The following is a 17,021-nucleotide window of genomic DNA, read 5'->3' on the forward strand; positions in this document are numbered from 1 at the left end:
GGACATAAAGTCACAGCACACATCAAAGTCTCAAAAAGAGACAGGGGATTGTGGTTGTTGTGTGCCTTCAAGTAATTTCCCACTTATGGTGAACTATCATGGGTTTTTCCTGCAACGTTTGTTCAGTGGAGGTTTTCCATGGCCATCCTCTGAGGATGCGAGAGTGTGACTTGCTCAAAGTCACCCAGGGGGGTTTCATGGCTGAACAGGGATTTGAACCCTGGTCTCCAGAATCACACTCCAACACTCAAACAACTACCGTCCAAATTCTCCAGCTCTTGTAAACCATGAAATATAATTTTTGGTCTCTTGACTTTGGAAACGAAAAGTTCAAGTGTTTCAGGAAAGGTCTTGGAGGGGATGAAAATAGGCTACAAGATCCCTCTGCATACTGATTTTCCAGACTAACATGGCGAAGTCTTTGAATCCCTACTCTCACAATTGAACTGCCAATCCACAACAGGCCAATAATACTGTATAATGCCACTGGACTGTTTTTGTATTACACTAATTAAAACGATAAAAGCCTGTGGTTTGAGCATTGGACTATGACTCTGGAGGCCGTGGAAACCACCTGGGAGACCTTGTCACACTCTCTCAGCCTCAGAGAAAAGGAAAGGCAAGCCCCTGTAGAATAAATTATGCCAAGAATATATACTGTGTAACCCTTGGTTGAGAGGAAGTGATTTACATGTTAATCTGTGTGTTGGTCAGTTGTTGAATGGCAAGGCCTCAAGGTGTCTATTTAATTAGAGATCCATTGTTTGCTGGGAAAAAACCCTGACCCTAGGTGGTTTTCATTTGCATGTACTTTTGTAGCACCTTTGAGACTAACTGAAGAAAAGAAGTTGTAGCATAAGCTTTCTTAGGCTTGGTCTACTTTGTCAGATGTGGGTAAGGTGATGAGATGACAAGTTCAGTTTTAGCTATGGCGGTTGAGAGGTACTGGTTAGTCTTATATTAATGAGTTGATCAATGCATGTACCCTCTGTATCCATAGATTCCACATCCACAGATTCAACCATCCACAACTTGAATATATATATTTTTTAAATCCAAAAAGCAAACCTTGATTTTGCCCTTTTATATAAAGGGCATCATTTTAATATGCCACTGTATATAATGGGACTTGAGCACCCATGGCTTTTGGTATCCACAGGAATCCTGGAACCAACCCGCAGCAAATACTAAGGGCCCACTGTGGTAAACCCACTGGACCTGTTTGATCCAAAGCAGATAAATGTAAACCTATTTCTTATTTTTCTCCAGCTGTTTCATGATGGAACCTGTACTTGTATTGAAGTATTAGTTCAAGGACAGAGGAAAGAAGAGGAGAGGCACTGGAAACAAAACAATGGACTGGAGAGCAACAAAGGTGTTGTTTCTCTTTAATTAAAATGGCCAGTATGTTTTAGAAAAGTCTGAAATTCCTTTGTCTGGGGTAGACTAAATAAAGACAAAACCACACTTTAAAACACGCATAGATAACCACAGGAACATTGCTAACTGCAATTTTAAAATGTAAAAAATAAGAAATACTGAAAACTTAACTACTTACAAGTATTTATATACACTTCAAGATATTTTATCTGAGTTACCTGCCTCTGGGGGAGGGTGTTTTAAAGAGCAAAGAGCATAGAGAGTGACTAGAGTCGTCTATTTGGCTTGCCTGGTTATGTAACCTCCCTTCTAAAATTAAGGAGCACACTTTTTAAAATTACTTTTGATTTATTTTACTTCAAAGTATGCCAGCATGGTATAGTGGCCTGAGCTACTACAACTCTACAACTCTGGAGACCAGGGATTGTATTCCCACACAGCTATGGAAATTCATTGGGTGGCCTTGGGTAAGTCACACTCTCTCAGCCCCAGAGGATGGCAAAGGGAAGCCACTTCTGAAATCCCCCCCACAAGAAAACCCATTTTTTGCCTTCAGATTGTCATAAGATGAAAATTACTTGAAGGCACACAACAAGACCAGAACACAGTACAGTTGCCCCTTCTTATACACAGATTTTTTATACATGGATTCAAGCAAGCATACACGGTTTGAAAATGTTCCAAAAAAGTATAAATTTCAAATATCAAACCTTGATTTTCCATTTTTTATAAGGGACACCATTTTGCTATGTCATTATATTTAATGGGACTTGAGCATACACGGATTTTGTTACACATGGAGGAACTTGGAACCAAACCCCAGCGTATAACAAGGGTCCACTGTAATAAAGAAGAGCTATTTTCCTCCCTCATCCCTAAGATGATCATTAAATTACAAGGCAGGCTACTGATTATGAAACTACTGTTGAAGAACCATACAAGCAAAATGCTGAAGGAATCCTTTCTGAGATATTCCTTTGTGTCCTCTGGTTCAAAAAACAGTATCTCAAAAAAAATTCCTCCAGAATTTCGCTTGTATGGCATTCATAGGTACTTGTATTGTAGGTATATTGTCATATTGAGGAGGGAGCTAACTTGTTTTCTGCTGCTCCAGAGACTAGGACTCGGAGCAATGGATGCAAGCTACAGGAAAAGAGATTCCACATCAACATTAGGAGGAACTTCCTGATAGTAAGGGCTGTCCGACAGTGGAACACACTCCCTTGGAGTGTAGTAGAGTCTCCTTCCTTGGATGTCTTAAACAGAGGCTGGATGGGCTATCTGTTGGGGATGCTTTTAGATTTCCTGCATGGCTGAATGGGTTGGACTGGATGGCCCTTGCGGTCTCTTCCAACTCTATGATTCTATGTGAGCAACCGAACTCCCCAAAATGTGCATAGATGCGGATTCATAGTGTGAATAACCTGGAATGTATGAGAGATCATTTGCATCATTCTGCTTTAAAAAAAATCTGAATGACTGGAAAGAGAAAAGGGAAGCACAAATAAATCTGTTTCACCAGATCTCTCCTCAGATGGTAAAAATGTACAGCTTGGCCACCAAAACAGAACTCAGAGAAGAGTGGAGGCTAGTGAAAGACAAAGTCATCCTTGGCTGCATTTTGGAAAAAGCCTTCAGGCAGCGTCTAGTCTAAGATTAAAATTATTTTGGTTACTTATGCATAGTTTACATGAGTTGTTTAATCTCAGTGTGTATATTGGCAGTTTAGAAAGCCAGCGTAGCATAGTGGTTTGAGGATTGGACTATGACTCTGGAGATCAGGGTTTGAATCCTGACTTGCGTGGGAGGGAATTCGAGTGAAAGGAGATGTGTCCAAGATACAATAAACTTTTATAGACAAACCCATCTTCTACTAACTCCTCCCATTCCATTCATTTCCCACTGATTCCAACATATACATTCTGAAGGGCACAGCATAACCAATCCTTGTTAAACCAGTTGCTTTTTTAAAATTAACTTTCTTTTATTTTTATACCAGTGTTATTCTTCATGTCCTAGGAATCTCCCAAACTTGCAGAAATACCTGGCTGGCTCCATACTGGTAGGTATGTGACAACCAAGTTCTTTAAGGGGTGGGGTGGATGGGATGGGGTCCTTTCCACTCACATGCCAATCTTCTCTCAATTATATGAACCTTTTTACTAAGAGGCATCAAAGAGTCACACCAGAAAATTATTCTAAGCCAGTATTACTCAAAGTTATGATTTGTGGATTAGAGCTGGTTCTTGAGACATTGATTGCCAGTCTGTGGCAAGTTCCAGAAAAGAAAGGAATAGTTGTTAAGAGGCACAAATATGGTCCCAATCCCTGACATGTTTGAGGGGGAAATAGCTGGCTGTCAGCCACTCTGTACCATCTAGACAGGTAGGGTGTAGATCCAAATAAAGTATGCTACAAACGTAGCATACTCAACTGAGTATGAAGTATGAAGTTGACTATTAAATAACAACAATTTATCAGACATGGGAGTATAGCGGTATGCAGGGACAGACAGTGCTTCTTCATTTTATTATAAAGCTGTAACAAAGTTTAACCACAAGAACAAAACACAATATTAATTCTCAATCTGTCCTTGAGTAAGAAAGAGACATAGTTTTGATAGACCAGAGAGCAAGCAAAACAAAATAATTTTGCTGCTCTTTTTCATGTTCAGGGGGGAAAATGCTTATCTAGAGTAAGAATAAACTGCTTGACGCAAACACTGAGAATGGGTAGGGAACACCACAGTGACCAAAACCCAAAGAATTTGCTTGCTACACAAGCAGCTTTCACAGCATCTCATATCGCCAAAAGACAAACAAACAGATTTGCAACAGTAAAAGATTAAAGCATGTGGTAATAAGAAGCCAAATATATAATAAAACAAATTCCTCTGTACAATCTTTTGCACTGGCAGCACTTTCAAAAGAACTGTAAGCACTGAGGAGAAAGACACATTTATGCTTGCAAACTGTAAAAACAGGCTGAAAAATCTCTACGTTAGCAATTTTTTTAAAAAATGATTTAATTTTTAACAATATGCTATATCTTTTCCAAAGCACGAAATTCACACATGTCATTTGTATAGAGCAGTATCTCTTTAACAATGACTAAGGTGCCAACCATTGAGAAACTGAATGAATAGAATAAAACATAATGCCATATTGAGAATGTTTATTTCTGCCACCAGAACACTTCCTGAGTGCAGCATGTTCCCGGAGGGAGAGGCAATTTTCACTTACTTGCCTTTCTCCATGCAGCGCCAAGTGCTACCAAAACCACTTCCTGCCTTCCGTTTATAGAAACCTCCATTAGATCAAGAGCTGAGGAAACAACTGGATGCAGCTCAACAGGTATACATGGAGGTGAAATGGAAGGAGGGAAGAATGCTTTTTGCATGGTAGCAACAAATAACAGAAACTAGTCCAGTGAATGTCCAGTATCTTTATCCATACAGGTAAAGACAATAACGTTTTATTTTGTAAGACAAATTGTACATGCAAAGATGTATGTATTAACAAACATGACTGTATAGTTGAAAAGAATCAGGAATGGATCACTGACACTGCTTTTTCCTCAGGCACTGGCTTCTGCACTTCGCCATTCTGAGGTAGTGAGATGCCTTCAGGAAAGGCAAGGGCACTAAACAAAAGCCACAGTCCAGAAAGTGTAAGTAGATACACTTAAAGCCTTGTACTTGTTCACAAGATTTATCTACTCCTTAGGACAGCAACCACTTCCTCCACAAAATGCTTGGTGCAGTGAGGTGGTGGCAAAGGACAGCTTGAAATGAAAGGTCAAAAGCCTTATAGGGAATGTGAATTTAGCTGTACAGTTCACAGACTGTGGACAATTGATTCCATACTACCACTAGCTTACATGTTTGAGTCACCGTTTTCTAATTCATAATATATACAAGCTAGAGGTCCTACAGAAAGTCCTATATCAATGAGCTCTATTAATCATCTTTTTAGCTACAGGACTGACATCAAGGTGGAGAATCCTCTACAGCAATATCCTCATGGCTGTTCATGGAAGAGTTTGTTCCATCAGAGCCAACAGCATCCAAAAGAGGGACAGGGTCATCCATTTCAACATGAGGATTCATCTCAGGTTCAGAGTTCTGAATACTATTTTCTGGGTCACCGGCTTCTCCTTCAGATTCTTCCACCAGTTTGCCCTGGGATTCTTCTTTTTCATATAAGAAGTTGCAAATCATGTTTGGCCTGCTGTATGAGAAATCTTTGTCCTTAAGTTCCAGCCATTCCACACCACCACCTGATAAACAAAAAGAGCAGGGGGCAGTAATCAGGATGGGAGTGAGTGGAAAGAGAATTTTATAACTGATAATATAGAAATATAAATAAATAAATAAATAAATAAATAAATAAATAAATAAATAAATATTGTATTGTATTGTATTGTATTGTATTATATTCACATTTATCGCTTCCAGCTGGATTGCACTTGGTGTGACTTTTTAATTGAGTACAGGCAAATTGTTGGCAATCATGACTGTCAAGCTCCAGATATATTATCAGTGCATTTGAAATAGTAATCAATAGAAAACTATATAGGAGAAGCTGAATAACAAATAAACAATGAAATACTACTGCATTAGAAGGAATGTTTAGTTCACAACATGGTTGTTGTGGTTCACAATGGTTATATTTAACCATGATTTCTTTCCATAATGGAGAGAAAGTCCACTGCCAAATTTGGACATTTAAATAGCCATTATTCACCTCCAGATTATTTGTTCATAGGATCTCCTTATCATGAACACATGCAATTGAAAATTTTATATCAGTCTGATATACAGAAGCAGACATCTTTGACAATAAATGCAATTGTTCTTATATATATTACAGATCAGTCAGCTAATCTACAGAAAGGGCTGGTGAGTGATCTTTATGTTGTTTCAGGTTTGGAGCACCATGTCTTGGCAATACATGATACATGCCTTTTTCTATTTTGTAGATCACAATAACTAAAATATTATTCTGTCTTCAAGCAAGAGTACACAGTAGAGTTTCTCAAACTGGCTATCAGGATTGGTGGGTATCCTAGTGATATCAGTTGAGAGGTATGTCTCTTGGGAAATAAATAATTAAGGCTCAGGAGGTCCGAATGTGTGGGTCAAGACCTTAGTGGAATAATTGGAAGAGAGGAGTAAATCTAGTTACTTCAGATTGGAAATAGGTGGTGCAAAGAGAGTATGTTTTTGTCATAAGCCAGGGAATAGGAAGATGTGCAACAGTCTGTGGGTACAGCTTGCAGAACAGAAGGAGGTGAGAAAACAATACAGAAGTGTATGGAACATAGGCAATGAAGTTTCTAGACTGGAAAGGCAGCAAAATCAAATTTATTAACTGAGGGTAATTTTTAAGAATTGAAGCACCTGTGTTTTCTTCTCCTTCCTTCTTCTCTGTGAGGAGTGTCCGTGTCATCTTCAGCTTCTTCATTGTGTGGCACTTATATTTTAGCTGTAGCTTTTGGTTACCTTCTGCATCTACTAGAAAGAAAATATATTTCATATTGATATTTAATGGCCAACTTTACTATTTGAAATGTGTTCTCGTTCTAAACTTTTCTATGTCTTTGAAAAGCTCTAATCTAAAATATCACCTACCATGATCTTTGTTTTCTTCAAACACCACACAGGTACCAAGAGTATCTGGGGATGACAGTTAACATTTTATTAAGCAATAACATAGGCTTCTTGTTAGAAGAATATTTCAACTAGTCATATCTACTGAATTAAAATACAATGAAGTCAGGATATGTAAAATTGGTGGAAATGCACTGCTATGCTTTAACTGAGGACACAGACTGGCATTCCCATCCTCCCCGCATGTGCCTGGGACAGGTACAACATTTATGGTTGCCTTCCCTCCTCCTCCCCACCCTGGCTTTTTTTGTAATTTTTTGTAATTTTTTTTAGTTATACACGAGTATATACAGTACTTTTAAAATTAGAAAGACAGCTAAGAAATACTGAGAACAACAATAATATTTTTTAAAAAAATCTCTCAGTATTTGTTTCAAAGCTACTCAGATCCTTCAGTTTAAGAGAACACGTAACACAGCCTTATCCAGTCTCCTTACCTTCATATTCTCCAGTAAATACATATCTGTCTACTTGTAAAATGGGCCTCTCTGTGTCTATGCCCTAAAAGGAAGGCAAAGAGATTCTTTATTTATGTCACAGCAATGTTCAGACAAGTGTTTCAAGCTGGTGAAATCTGTGAGGTTGGACTCCTTATAATGACTTACATTGATGTAACTAGAAGTTAGATCAGTGGAAGTATTTTCTTGGATATCAAACAAGAATATCCAACTCCTTATACAGAGCCTCTGCCATGGATGTGCAGCTGGATGACATACAGGTACCTTTTTGCCCTCCAGAAACAACTATTGTTGACCATAAGGATTTATCTGGGGACCACATAACTGTGTTGTGTGGCCAAGGGGAAATTAACAGCTTTTGCCTTCCCAGGATTCATTGTAAGACTCCAACAGCAACATGTAGGACTTCAGCCTAAATCTGCAATACACTATGGGTGGGAATCATGCAAACTCCCAGATATTGCTGCTGTCTAACTCCCAGCATTCCTCACCATTTGCTATGTTGACTAGGGCTGCCTTGAATTACAGTCCAGCAACATCTGAAGGGGTGCAAGATTCCCATCCTTGCTTTGCTTATGTTCTTGCTGTAAAGCTCACAGAGAGACACTTCACACTTTTTTGTGTGAAATACATCACTGCTGTTTTGACATGCATTAATATTTTGATAATGCACATGTATTTATTTTATTTATTTCATTTCTATGCCACTTTTCTCCCAGAAAGGGATCTAAGGTGGCACACAGATAAAACTGTTCAAAACTTTACAATAAATGTTTTAAAACAGTTAAAATAATCTAGCTAAAAACAGTGTAAAATTACATAAAAATACAAAAGTTAGAAAACATAAATAAAACACACACCCCATATAAAACCTCCTTGACATAATCATACATTAAAAGCTTGTTTGAATAAAAATGTCTGCCGGTGAGAAGAAAGCAGGGAGGGGGGAACCTAGCCTCTTATGGAAGGGAGTTCAAGAGGGTGGGAGCAGCCACTAAGAAGTACTGACTCTCTTGTGTCCTCACCAAGTGATGGTGGTGAGACTGAGAGAAAGCTTTTCCCTGTCCATCTTAGGACCCTTGTGGCTTCATATGAGAAGATACGTTTTTCAGACAGTCTGAATTTAAGTCATAAAGGGCTTCATAGGTCATGACCAGAACTTTGAATTGTTCCCAGAAACAAACTGGTAGCCAGTGAGGCTGTTTTAAGAAGAGAGTTATATGGCCTGATTTAGACTGGCCTAAAGTGTGCCCTCATCACATGCTAGGGGTTAGCCGAGGGCGCACACCCCTAGCACATAACGAGGGTGTCAAAATGGCGGCACCCTGTACACATGGGCGCTGCCATTTTGATGTGATGGACACCTAGTGTCCGCATGTCACGGCGTAACAATGGCAACGCAAGAAGAACCCGCTTTTTGCGAGTTCTTTTTGTTCCGCGAGGGAGCCATGCGGTTTGTCCGCTGTGGCTTGTTCGTGGAGCAAAGCAAGGTGCCGGCAGACTGCCCTTTTTGACTGGTCTGTATCCCGTCATATGTTCCCTATAACTGACCCCAGTCAACATTCTGGACACCATATTTTGAACTCATTCAACTTTCTGAACAGATTCTAATGGCAATCCCATGTCCAATGTGTTAAAGTAGTCCAAACAGAGTCCAAATGTACAACAGGAGCCCACAGTTCATCATAGCTTCCTGCAAACTACACATGGCAAAGGAAAAATATGTACACTTTTCAAGCTTAGCAAGACAACCCCCCCCCCCCGCCTTGGAATAATGATGAAACAGCCCATAATCAGCAAAAACATTTCTGTCGATTTCCACAGGTTTTGAATAAGGTCCATTGTTCTTCTTTTAGATGTAAGTTTGTAATAAAGAAACTCACCAAAATTTTGCATTTGTTCTCACATTTCTCCAGAAAGTCTGAATCAATTATTCCTGATAGTTCGACCATGACTAATTGTTCCTGGGGGAAAAAGTTTACAGTACATTTTTAAATTCTGTGTGTACAAGTTCTCCCTTTCGGTCCAGCAGATGGTGCCCACTTGCAAAGACCTTATTCCCAAAATCACCTCCACAGCTTTCTGCCTCTATGTTGCAATTGCACAACATTCTTATTTTCAGTGTTTGTAACACGGTGGGATAACAAAGTATACTTCTCTGTCCATTTTGTCCCTTCCAAATCCTTGAAAGTAGATAATCCATACTAGGAAACTTTGCTCTAATGCAGGGGTAGGCAACCCTTTTGAGCCGGGGGCCAGGTTACTGTCCCTCAGACAACTGGGGGGCCGAAGCCAAAAAATACATAATTAAATATTTTTTTTAAATTAAATAAATAAATAAACCAGGACAAATGTAGGACAAAATTTTCAAATGGAGGGAACTTTTAAAATAAAAAATGGAGGACATGCGAAAAAATTGCTGATTTTTTTAAAAAATGTTAAGATAAATGCATGTTTCTGAGGCTTCTATAGACAATTGCCCCACCATGCCTCTTGTGCGAGACGCCAAAGGCCCCGGCGGCAATCGGCAGCAGGACCGGGCTGGGGCCGGTCCCAAGGCCTTGCCGGGCCGCATTCGGCCCGCGGGCCGCAGGTTGCCTACCCCTGCTCTAATGTAATGGAAATTGATTTGTATTTTCCTCGAGTGCTTATTTGATACACTGTTTAAGTAATACAGTACAAACAAAAATCTATCAGTGATACTTTTATTGGCCAACTGAAATGCACAGTATACTTGTGGCAAGCTTTCAAAGCTCCATGGGTTTCTTCATCATGCAAGATGTTACAAACCAAACAGGAGAAAACAACAACAATTGGAGATGTTAGTCAGATGCCAGCTTGTTGTTTCAGTCCTTAGTAAAGATGTTTTGCCGGGGACTGAAGGATATATTTTGCAGGCAGGCTCCTCCTCCTCCTGGCCATGCTGCAATAGGGAGATTTTCAAAGTCCAGGAAATTTAAAGTCCATTTGCATCTCAATGGGGATCCATTTTTTGCAATCCAATTTGTCTCCATTCCAGTAAGGTCACAGACCTCTTTGTAGGCAGAGAACCATGGATTCCTGAAGAAGTCTCCGTGTTTTTGCATCAGGAACATTTTGATGGTGTAGAGGTAAAACATGTGCATTCAGTCCAAATTTAAGAAGAAGAAAAAATTGTTTTACCTTGGTTGAAGTCCCAGTCCACAGGCTACTCTTCATGGTTCCCCCATTGCAGCTACAATGCGGTATCTCACAATACAGAAAACATGCAGGGGTTCATGGAGCTTCACAAGTTTGCAACAAGTACAGTATATTGTGCATTTCGGTTGGCCAATAAAGATATCACTGATGGATTTTTGTTTATATTTGTGAAACAGCCAACACAGCTACTCCTGAATGTTTACTGTTTAAGTAGATTTAGGTTCCAAACTTCTAAGACGTAATCCAAGTACTGACTATTAAAATGCCCTCAAATAAATAAATAAATACTAACATATGCAAGAGGTGGGTTCTAAACTTTGTTTACACAAGTATTTGGTGGTTAAAGAATTGTAAAATGAAGTCACATGTAAGGTTTAGACTTGTTCTCATTCTGTACCTTTAAGTCAACTCTGACTTAAGGTGATCCTATCATAGGTTTTCTTAGCAGGACTTAAATGAGTCCCTATGATGGGATCACCTCAAGTCAGAGTTGACTTAAATGTAGTCCTATGATAGGACCACCTATCGACTTAAATGAGTCCTATTACAGGACTTAAATGAGTCCTATGATGGGATCACCTCAAGTTAGAGAGTAAGTCATAAAGGGCTTTATAGGTCATGACCAGCACTTTGAATTGTGCCCAGAAACAAACTGGTAGCCAGTGATGCTGTTTTAAGAAGAGTTAGTTGTATGTTCCCTATAACTGACCCCAGTCAACATTCTGGCCACCGTATTTTGAGCCCATTGGGAACAAGTCTAAAAATGAGATGTAACTTATTTTACAATTCTTTAACTATCAAATTCATGTGTATGTCACACACTTGTTTAAAATCACACTCTTTCACCTTAAAATAAGTCACACACTTAAAGTTACACTCTTGAAGCCTTAGAGGAAGGCAATATCAAACCTTTATGTTTGCCACTAGGGTTGCCATAACCCGGCGGCCCCCGTGCCATTCACGGTTTCGGGGGGCCCCTCCCGGTCACGGTCCGGTTTGGGCCCCCACCCGTGCCTTGTTCCCGGCTTGGGGGGTCCGCTTTGGCCATTGCCGCTGCTGCGGCGCCGACCCATCTCCTCCTCCTCCTCCGGCTCCACCTTCCTCCTCTTCCTCGGCGGGCCGGCAAGCGCCGCTGCCACCGCGCCCCCACTGGGAGAGCTTGCGCGCTGCCCAGGCCTCAGTAGGGGCCATTGGCAGCGCGCGCGCCTGCTCCATTCCCTCCGCGCGGCGCCTGCTCCATTCCCTCCGCGCGCGCGCGCCTGCTCCATTCCCTCCGCGCGCGCACATGCGCGCGCGTGCTTGCCCCGCTTCCCTTCCTCCCGCGCCAGGCATCCTAAGGAGGAGGAGGGAGAGAGGAGGAGGAGGAGGAGGAGGAAGGAGCCGGAGGAAGGGTGCCTGAAGGCCAGGGCAGAATTGGGCCAGAGAAGAAGAAGGAGGAGGAGGAGGAGGAGGAGAGCTGACTCAGTGGCCATTAGGTCTGCCTTGGTATTTTGGGGGTTTTAAATTATTTTTTAAAATATAAAATACTTATTTTATTTAATTTTTTTTAATTTTTATTATTGCTTTTTTATTTTATTAATTTTTATTATTGCTTGTTTTTATTTTATTTTATTAATTTTTATTATTGCTTGTTTTTATTTTATTAATTTTTATTATTGCTTTTTATTTTATTAATTTTTATTATTGCTTTTTTATTTTATTAATTTTTATTATTGCTTGTTTTTATTTTATTTTATTAATTTTTATTATTGCTTGTTTTTATTTTATTAATTTTTATTATTGCTTTTTATTTTATTAATTTTTATTATTGCTTTTTTATTTTATTAATTTTTATTATTGCTTTTTTCTATTTTATTAATTTTTATTATTGCTTTTTTCTATTTTATTAATTTTTATTATTGCTTTTTTATTTTATTAATTTTTATTATTGCTTGTTTTTATTTTATTTTATTAATTTTTATTATTGCTTGTTTTTATTTTATTTTATTAATTTTTATTATTGCTTGTTTTATTTTATTTCATTAATTTTTATTATTGCTTGTTTTTTAATTTATTACATTAATTTTTATTATCAAATATATACACCCCTGCCTTGTTTTTTATTTATATTTTCATTATTTTTATTATTAAATATATGCAAGTGCATTTTTTGTGTATTTATGGTGCTTTGAATGCTAACAAGTCTGCCTTTCTTGGCCAATTATAGTGGTGATGATGATGATGATGATGATGATGATGATTATTATTATGATGATGATATCAACAAGCCTCTGAGGCACGGCCAATGTAACTTGCTGTGATTTTTACAAACTCATGCACAGTGAAGAAAAACCACAGTCCCTTGACCAAGTACACACTTCTGAGAAGTACAGTTGAACCTGAGGGCAAATACATTTCTGCCTAAGAATAATGCCAAAATGTCCTCCATTTTGATCATGCCTAAAAACATGCATTTATATTAACATTTTTAAAAAAAAAACCTCATTTTTTGTGCGTCCTCCATTTTTATAAAAATGTGTCCTACATTTGAAAATGTTGTCCTACATTTGTCCTACATTTGTCCCGGTTTGGAGGTCCTCACTTATGGCAACCCTATTTGCCACTGCATTAAAGCTGAAAGAATGTGACATCCTCAAGGTCATCCAGATGATTTCCATGGATGAGAGATTTAAATCCAGATTTCCCAGAGTCCTACTCCAACACTACACCACACTATTCACCTCCCATATAACTTCAGCAATAAAGTATTACACTGTTTTTTGTGGGTTTTTGGGACTATGTGGCCATGTTCTGGAAGAATTTATTCCTGACATTTTGCCTGCATCTGTGGCTGGCATCTTCAGTGTATACTTGGCTAGCATTTCCGGTTGAACAACCAATATCGAAAGCCATCCCATATCCCAAATAACTCTAATGTATCTTTTGTCTTTGTTTTCCCACCTTTCCACAGGAGTTAGATTTCAGTGGCAGAATGAAAGTTTTACATGAAAAAAGTTCAAGTTCAATGCTGACATCTCCAGTTAAAAGCTTTTAGAACAGATGCCTGTTCGCCAGTTGTGGCAGACAAGATTAGAGTGGATTACACGAACCAAAACTAAAGAAACAAAACTGACAACAGGAAGCAATTTCATATGATCAGTGCCTGCTAATGGATAATGTCAGGACAGTAATCTATTTCCATGATCCTGACCATTGGAGGAACACAGAAAAATGCCTCCCAGCACTGATTTGGGTTTTTATATGTTGTAATGTATAAACTCAAAACAGACACTTAAATATCTAAATCCATGCTTCTAAGGTTGCATCCACACTGCAGAAATAGCCTTCCATAGCCACAGATTATTTTTCAGTTTCTGTTGAGCAAATGTGGAGTTGGCGTGGCACAGTGGTTTCAGCGTTGGACTACGAATCTGGAGACAAGGGTTCGAATCCCAGCTCAGCCATGGAAGGTAACCTTGGGTAAGTCACACTTTCTCAGCCTCAGGGGATAGCAATGGCAACCCCCCTCTGAAGATACTTGCCAAGAAAACCCTGTGATTTTGGCCATGTAAACCCACTAGGTGATTTTGGGCAAGTCACACTCTCTCAGCCTCAAGAGATGATGATATTGATGATGATTACTAACATTTATTTATATAGCGCCATAAATTCACATGACACTTTACAGGCACAATCCATTTAAAACAACTAAATCCTGCCAAAGGCGTAGGATCTAAAAATAATAAAAATATAAAACTACATAATAACTATAAATATAACTATAAACCCCATTTTGGAAGAAACTTGCCAAGAAAGCCCTGTGATAAGTTCACATATAGGTCAGAAGGCATACCACTACAACAATGTTGTAACACTGAAGGTCCTCCATTTTGTGGTCCCTGGTCCTCCTTTGCGGTTAAGAGGGCTCCAGGTGCACCAGGGGAGGACCACAACCTCGGCTTCCCTCTCTTCCTCCTCCTCGCAGCACCTACCTCCACTTGCACCTCTTCCCCTTCCTGCTCTCTCTCAGCCGCCGCCATGTTTGCAGCAGTGCCTCAGCGCGTACCACGTGACCTCCCGCCAACCGCCGCCATTTTGTGGGGCCCCTCTCCTGGAGAGACCTGGCTTATTATCTGTGGCGCTCCAGTTAGTGAGCCAAGGCCGCGCCACACACGCCTCGCGCCTTCCCCCAACGAAAGCCTCCCCTAGGCTTCTTGGGAGCCTTCAGTTGTTTATGTTCACCTACTGTTCTGCACCACTGCTGAACCCTTTATATTATATGAACCCTTTATAACAGTGGTCCCCAAACTGTGCTCTGTAAAGGATTTTGGACTTCATCTCCCAGAGTCCCAGGCTGTTGGCCAACATGGCTGAGGCTTCTGGGAGCTGAAGTCCAAAATCGCTTATTAAAAGGCACAGTTTTGGGACCACTGGCCTAGGAGGACAAGGCCCCGCAAAATGGGGGGGGGGGGAGGAATTGTAGGACGCCACAACATATGAAAGCTAAAAACACGAGTAAAAACATATAAATTTTATGCTCCTCAGGTCCAAAACACACTGCAGAAATATCCCACCTTGAGACCACTTTAACTGCCCTGGTGCAATGCTAGGGAATTCTGGGAACTGTAGTTTTGTGTAACACTTAGCCTTCTCTGTCAGAGAGAGCCCTGGTGCCACAATAAAATACAGTTCCCAGGATTCCCTAGTACCAAGCCAGGGCAGTTAAAGCGGTCTCAAACCAGATTATTTCTGCAGTGCGGATCCAACCATTGCCAAAATCCGCTGTAATATTTCACCTTGAGACCGCTTTTTAACTGCCCTGGCTCAGTGCTAGGGAATCCTGGGAATTGTAGTTTCTTGGGGCAGCAGAGCCCTTTCTGACAGAGAAGGCTAAGTGTCTCACAAAACTACACTTCCCATGAGGCAGGGCAGTTAAAGTGGTCTCAAGGCGGATTATTTCTGCAGTGTGTTTAGGACCTGAGAAGCATAAAATTTATAGGTGTGAGTTGTGTTCCCTGCCTCTGTTTAAACTTTAACTCCTCCGTTTAACCTTTAAACCCTCTCTTCCCTCCCTTAGTTGCATCTGCACTGCAGATATAATCCAGTTTGACACCTCTTTAATTACCATGGCTCAGTGCTGTGGAAGTATGGGATTTGTAGTTTTCTTAGACATTTAACCTTTTCTGTCAGTGTTCTAGTGCCACAACAAAATACAGTTCACAGAATCCCACAGCACTGAGCCATGGCAGTTAAAGTGTCATCCAGGATTATTTCTGCAGTATGGACCCAGATTCCGCACTGCAGAAATAATCCTAGTTGACACCACTTTAACTGCCATGATTCCATGCTATGGCCTTCTGGGACTGGTAGTTTTGTGAGACATTCAGCTTTTGTGCCACAACAAACTACAAATCTCAGTATTCCACAGTATTGAGCCATTACAGTTAAAGTTATGTCAACCTGGATTATTTCTGCAGTACAGATGCAACCCATTCTCCTATAACTGATGAGAAAGTGAGTTATGTGAATATTAAACAGGGCTACATTTGAGTGGGAGATGGTTAGACAGCCTTCAAAACTCCACTCAGCTGTGGAAATGCCCTGAGTGATCACTTGGGCAAGAAAACCCTGTTATAGGTTTGCCTTAGAATTTGAAATAACTTGAAGGCACCCAACAACAAAAACAGTTATATAGAAGCTGTTTTGTGCTCCCAGTACCTGCCATCTTAAATATCAGTCAGTTGACCTTTGCGCTCCGGGAGTGTTGAAGAGGAAAAGAAATGTGAGGGCAATGTGGACGGGACACTGTCCAGACTGATGTTCCTTTGGCCTTAGGCTGCATCCATGCTGCCGAAATAATCCAGTTTAATACCACTTTAACTGCTATGGCTCAATGCTATGGAATTCTGGGACCTATAGTTTTGTAAGACATTTGTGGAACATTTGCCCTTTCCTATCAGAGAGCTCTGGTGCCACAGCAAACTACAATTACATCTGAGGAAGTAGGCTCAAATCTACAAAAGCTCATGCTACCAGCTTCTTTCTTTTCAGTTTGTCTCATTGGTGCATATTGAATTTCCAGACTAACATGGCTATCTTTTTGAATTCTAACAACAGCATAATGAGCTACATAAAATATCAAAGGCTTTTTGATTGTCTACCACCTGATTTTTCTGTACCCCTCCCAGTTGTATATGCAAGCCAGTTGAATACATGCAGGTCTCTGATTTCCCTTCTGTTTAGTGTCTTGATGAAGATGTAGTAGGAAAGATCATACCTTCTACTATGGCTAGTACAATTATTAGGCAGAGCAAAGCAGCCACTTCAGGCAGATTTGGGGTATTGTGAAAGGG

At 40.0% G+C, this 17,021-nt stretch overlaps 1 protein-coding gene across 3 annotated transcripts; it reads right to left on the minus strand.

The window, feature by feature from the left end:
- Positions 1-3,870: 3,870 nt before the first annotated feature.
- On the minus strand, positions 3,871-14,949 carry GTF3C6 (general transcription factor IIIC subunit 6). Of its 3 annotated transcripts, none has more exons than XM_089528514.1 (6): positions 14,661-14,949; positions 9,393-9,473; positions 7,489-7,552; positions 7,013-7,057; positions 6,782-6,892; positions 3,871-5,658 (listed from the first exon to the last, which is right to left on the minus strand). In XM_089528514.1, the coding sequence occupies exons 1-6, from the start codon at positions 14,706-14,708 to the stop codon at positions 5,369-5,371; spliced, it is 639 nt and encodes a 212-aa protein (XP_089384640.1). In that variant the 5' UTR covers positions 14,709-14,949; the 3' UTR covers positions 3,871-5,368. The 3 variants fall into 3 exon arrangements, with proteins under 3 accessions (XP_089384640.1, XP_089384639.1, XP_089384641.1); XM_089528513.1 differs by having other exon boundaries at positions 6,782-6,895; positions 14,661-14,947; XM_089528515.1 differs by lacking the exon at positions 14,661-14,949 and adding an exon at positions 14,522-14,633 and having other exon boundaries at positions 6,782-6,895.
- Between the last annotated feature and the right edge of the window lie 2,072 nt (positions 14,950-17,021).

The sequence above is a fragment of the Sceloporus occidentalis genome, unplaced genomic scaffold (assembly GCF_023333645.1).
Source record: "Sceloporus occidentalis isolate IW3139 unplaced genomic scaffold, rSceOcc1.0.p SCAF_6, whole genome shotgun sequence".
NCBI lineage: Eukaryota > Metazoa > Chordata > Lepidosauria > Squamata > Phrynosomatidae > Sceloporus > Sceloporus occidentalis.

Excerpts from the sequence above, each read along its gene's own strand:
- GTF3C6 (XM_089528513.1), bottom strand. The coding sequence starts at position 14,708 with ATGGCGGCGGCTGAGAGAGAGCAGGAAGGGGAAGAGGTGCAAGTGGAG. Across the intron at positions 6,896-7,012 it reads TGAAGAAAACAAAGATCATG|TAGATGCAGAAGGTAACCAA; the intron begins GTAGGTGATATT and ends TTTTCTTTCTAG. Across the intron at positions 5,659-6,781 it reads GGAAGGAGAAGAAAACACAG|GTGGTGGTGTGGAATGGCTG; the intron begins GTGCTTCAATTC and ends TTTGTTTATCAG.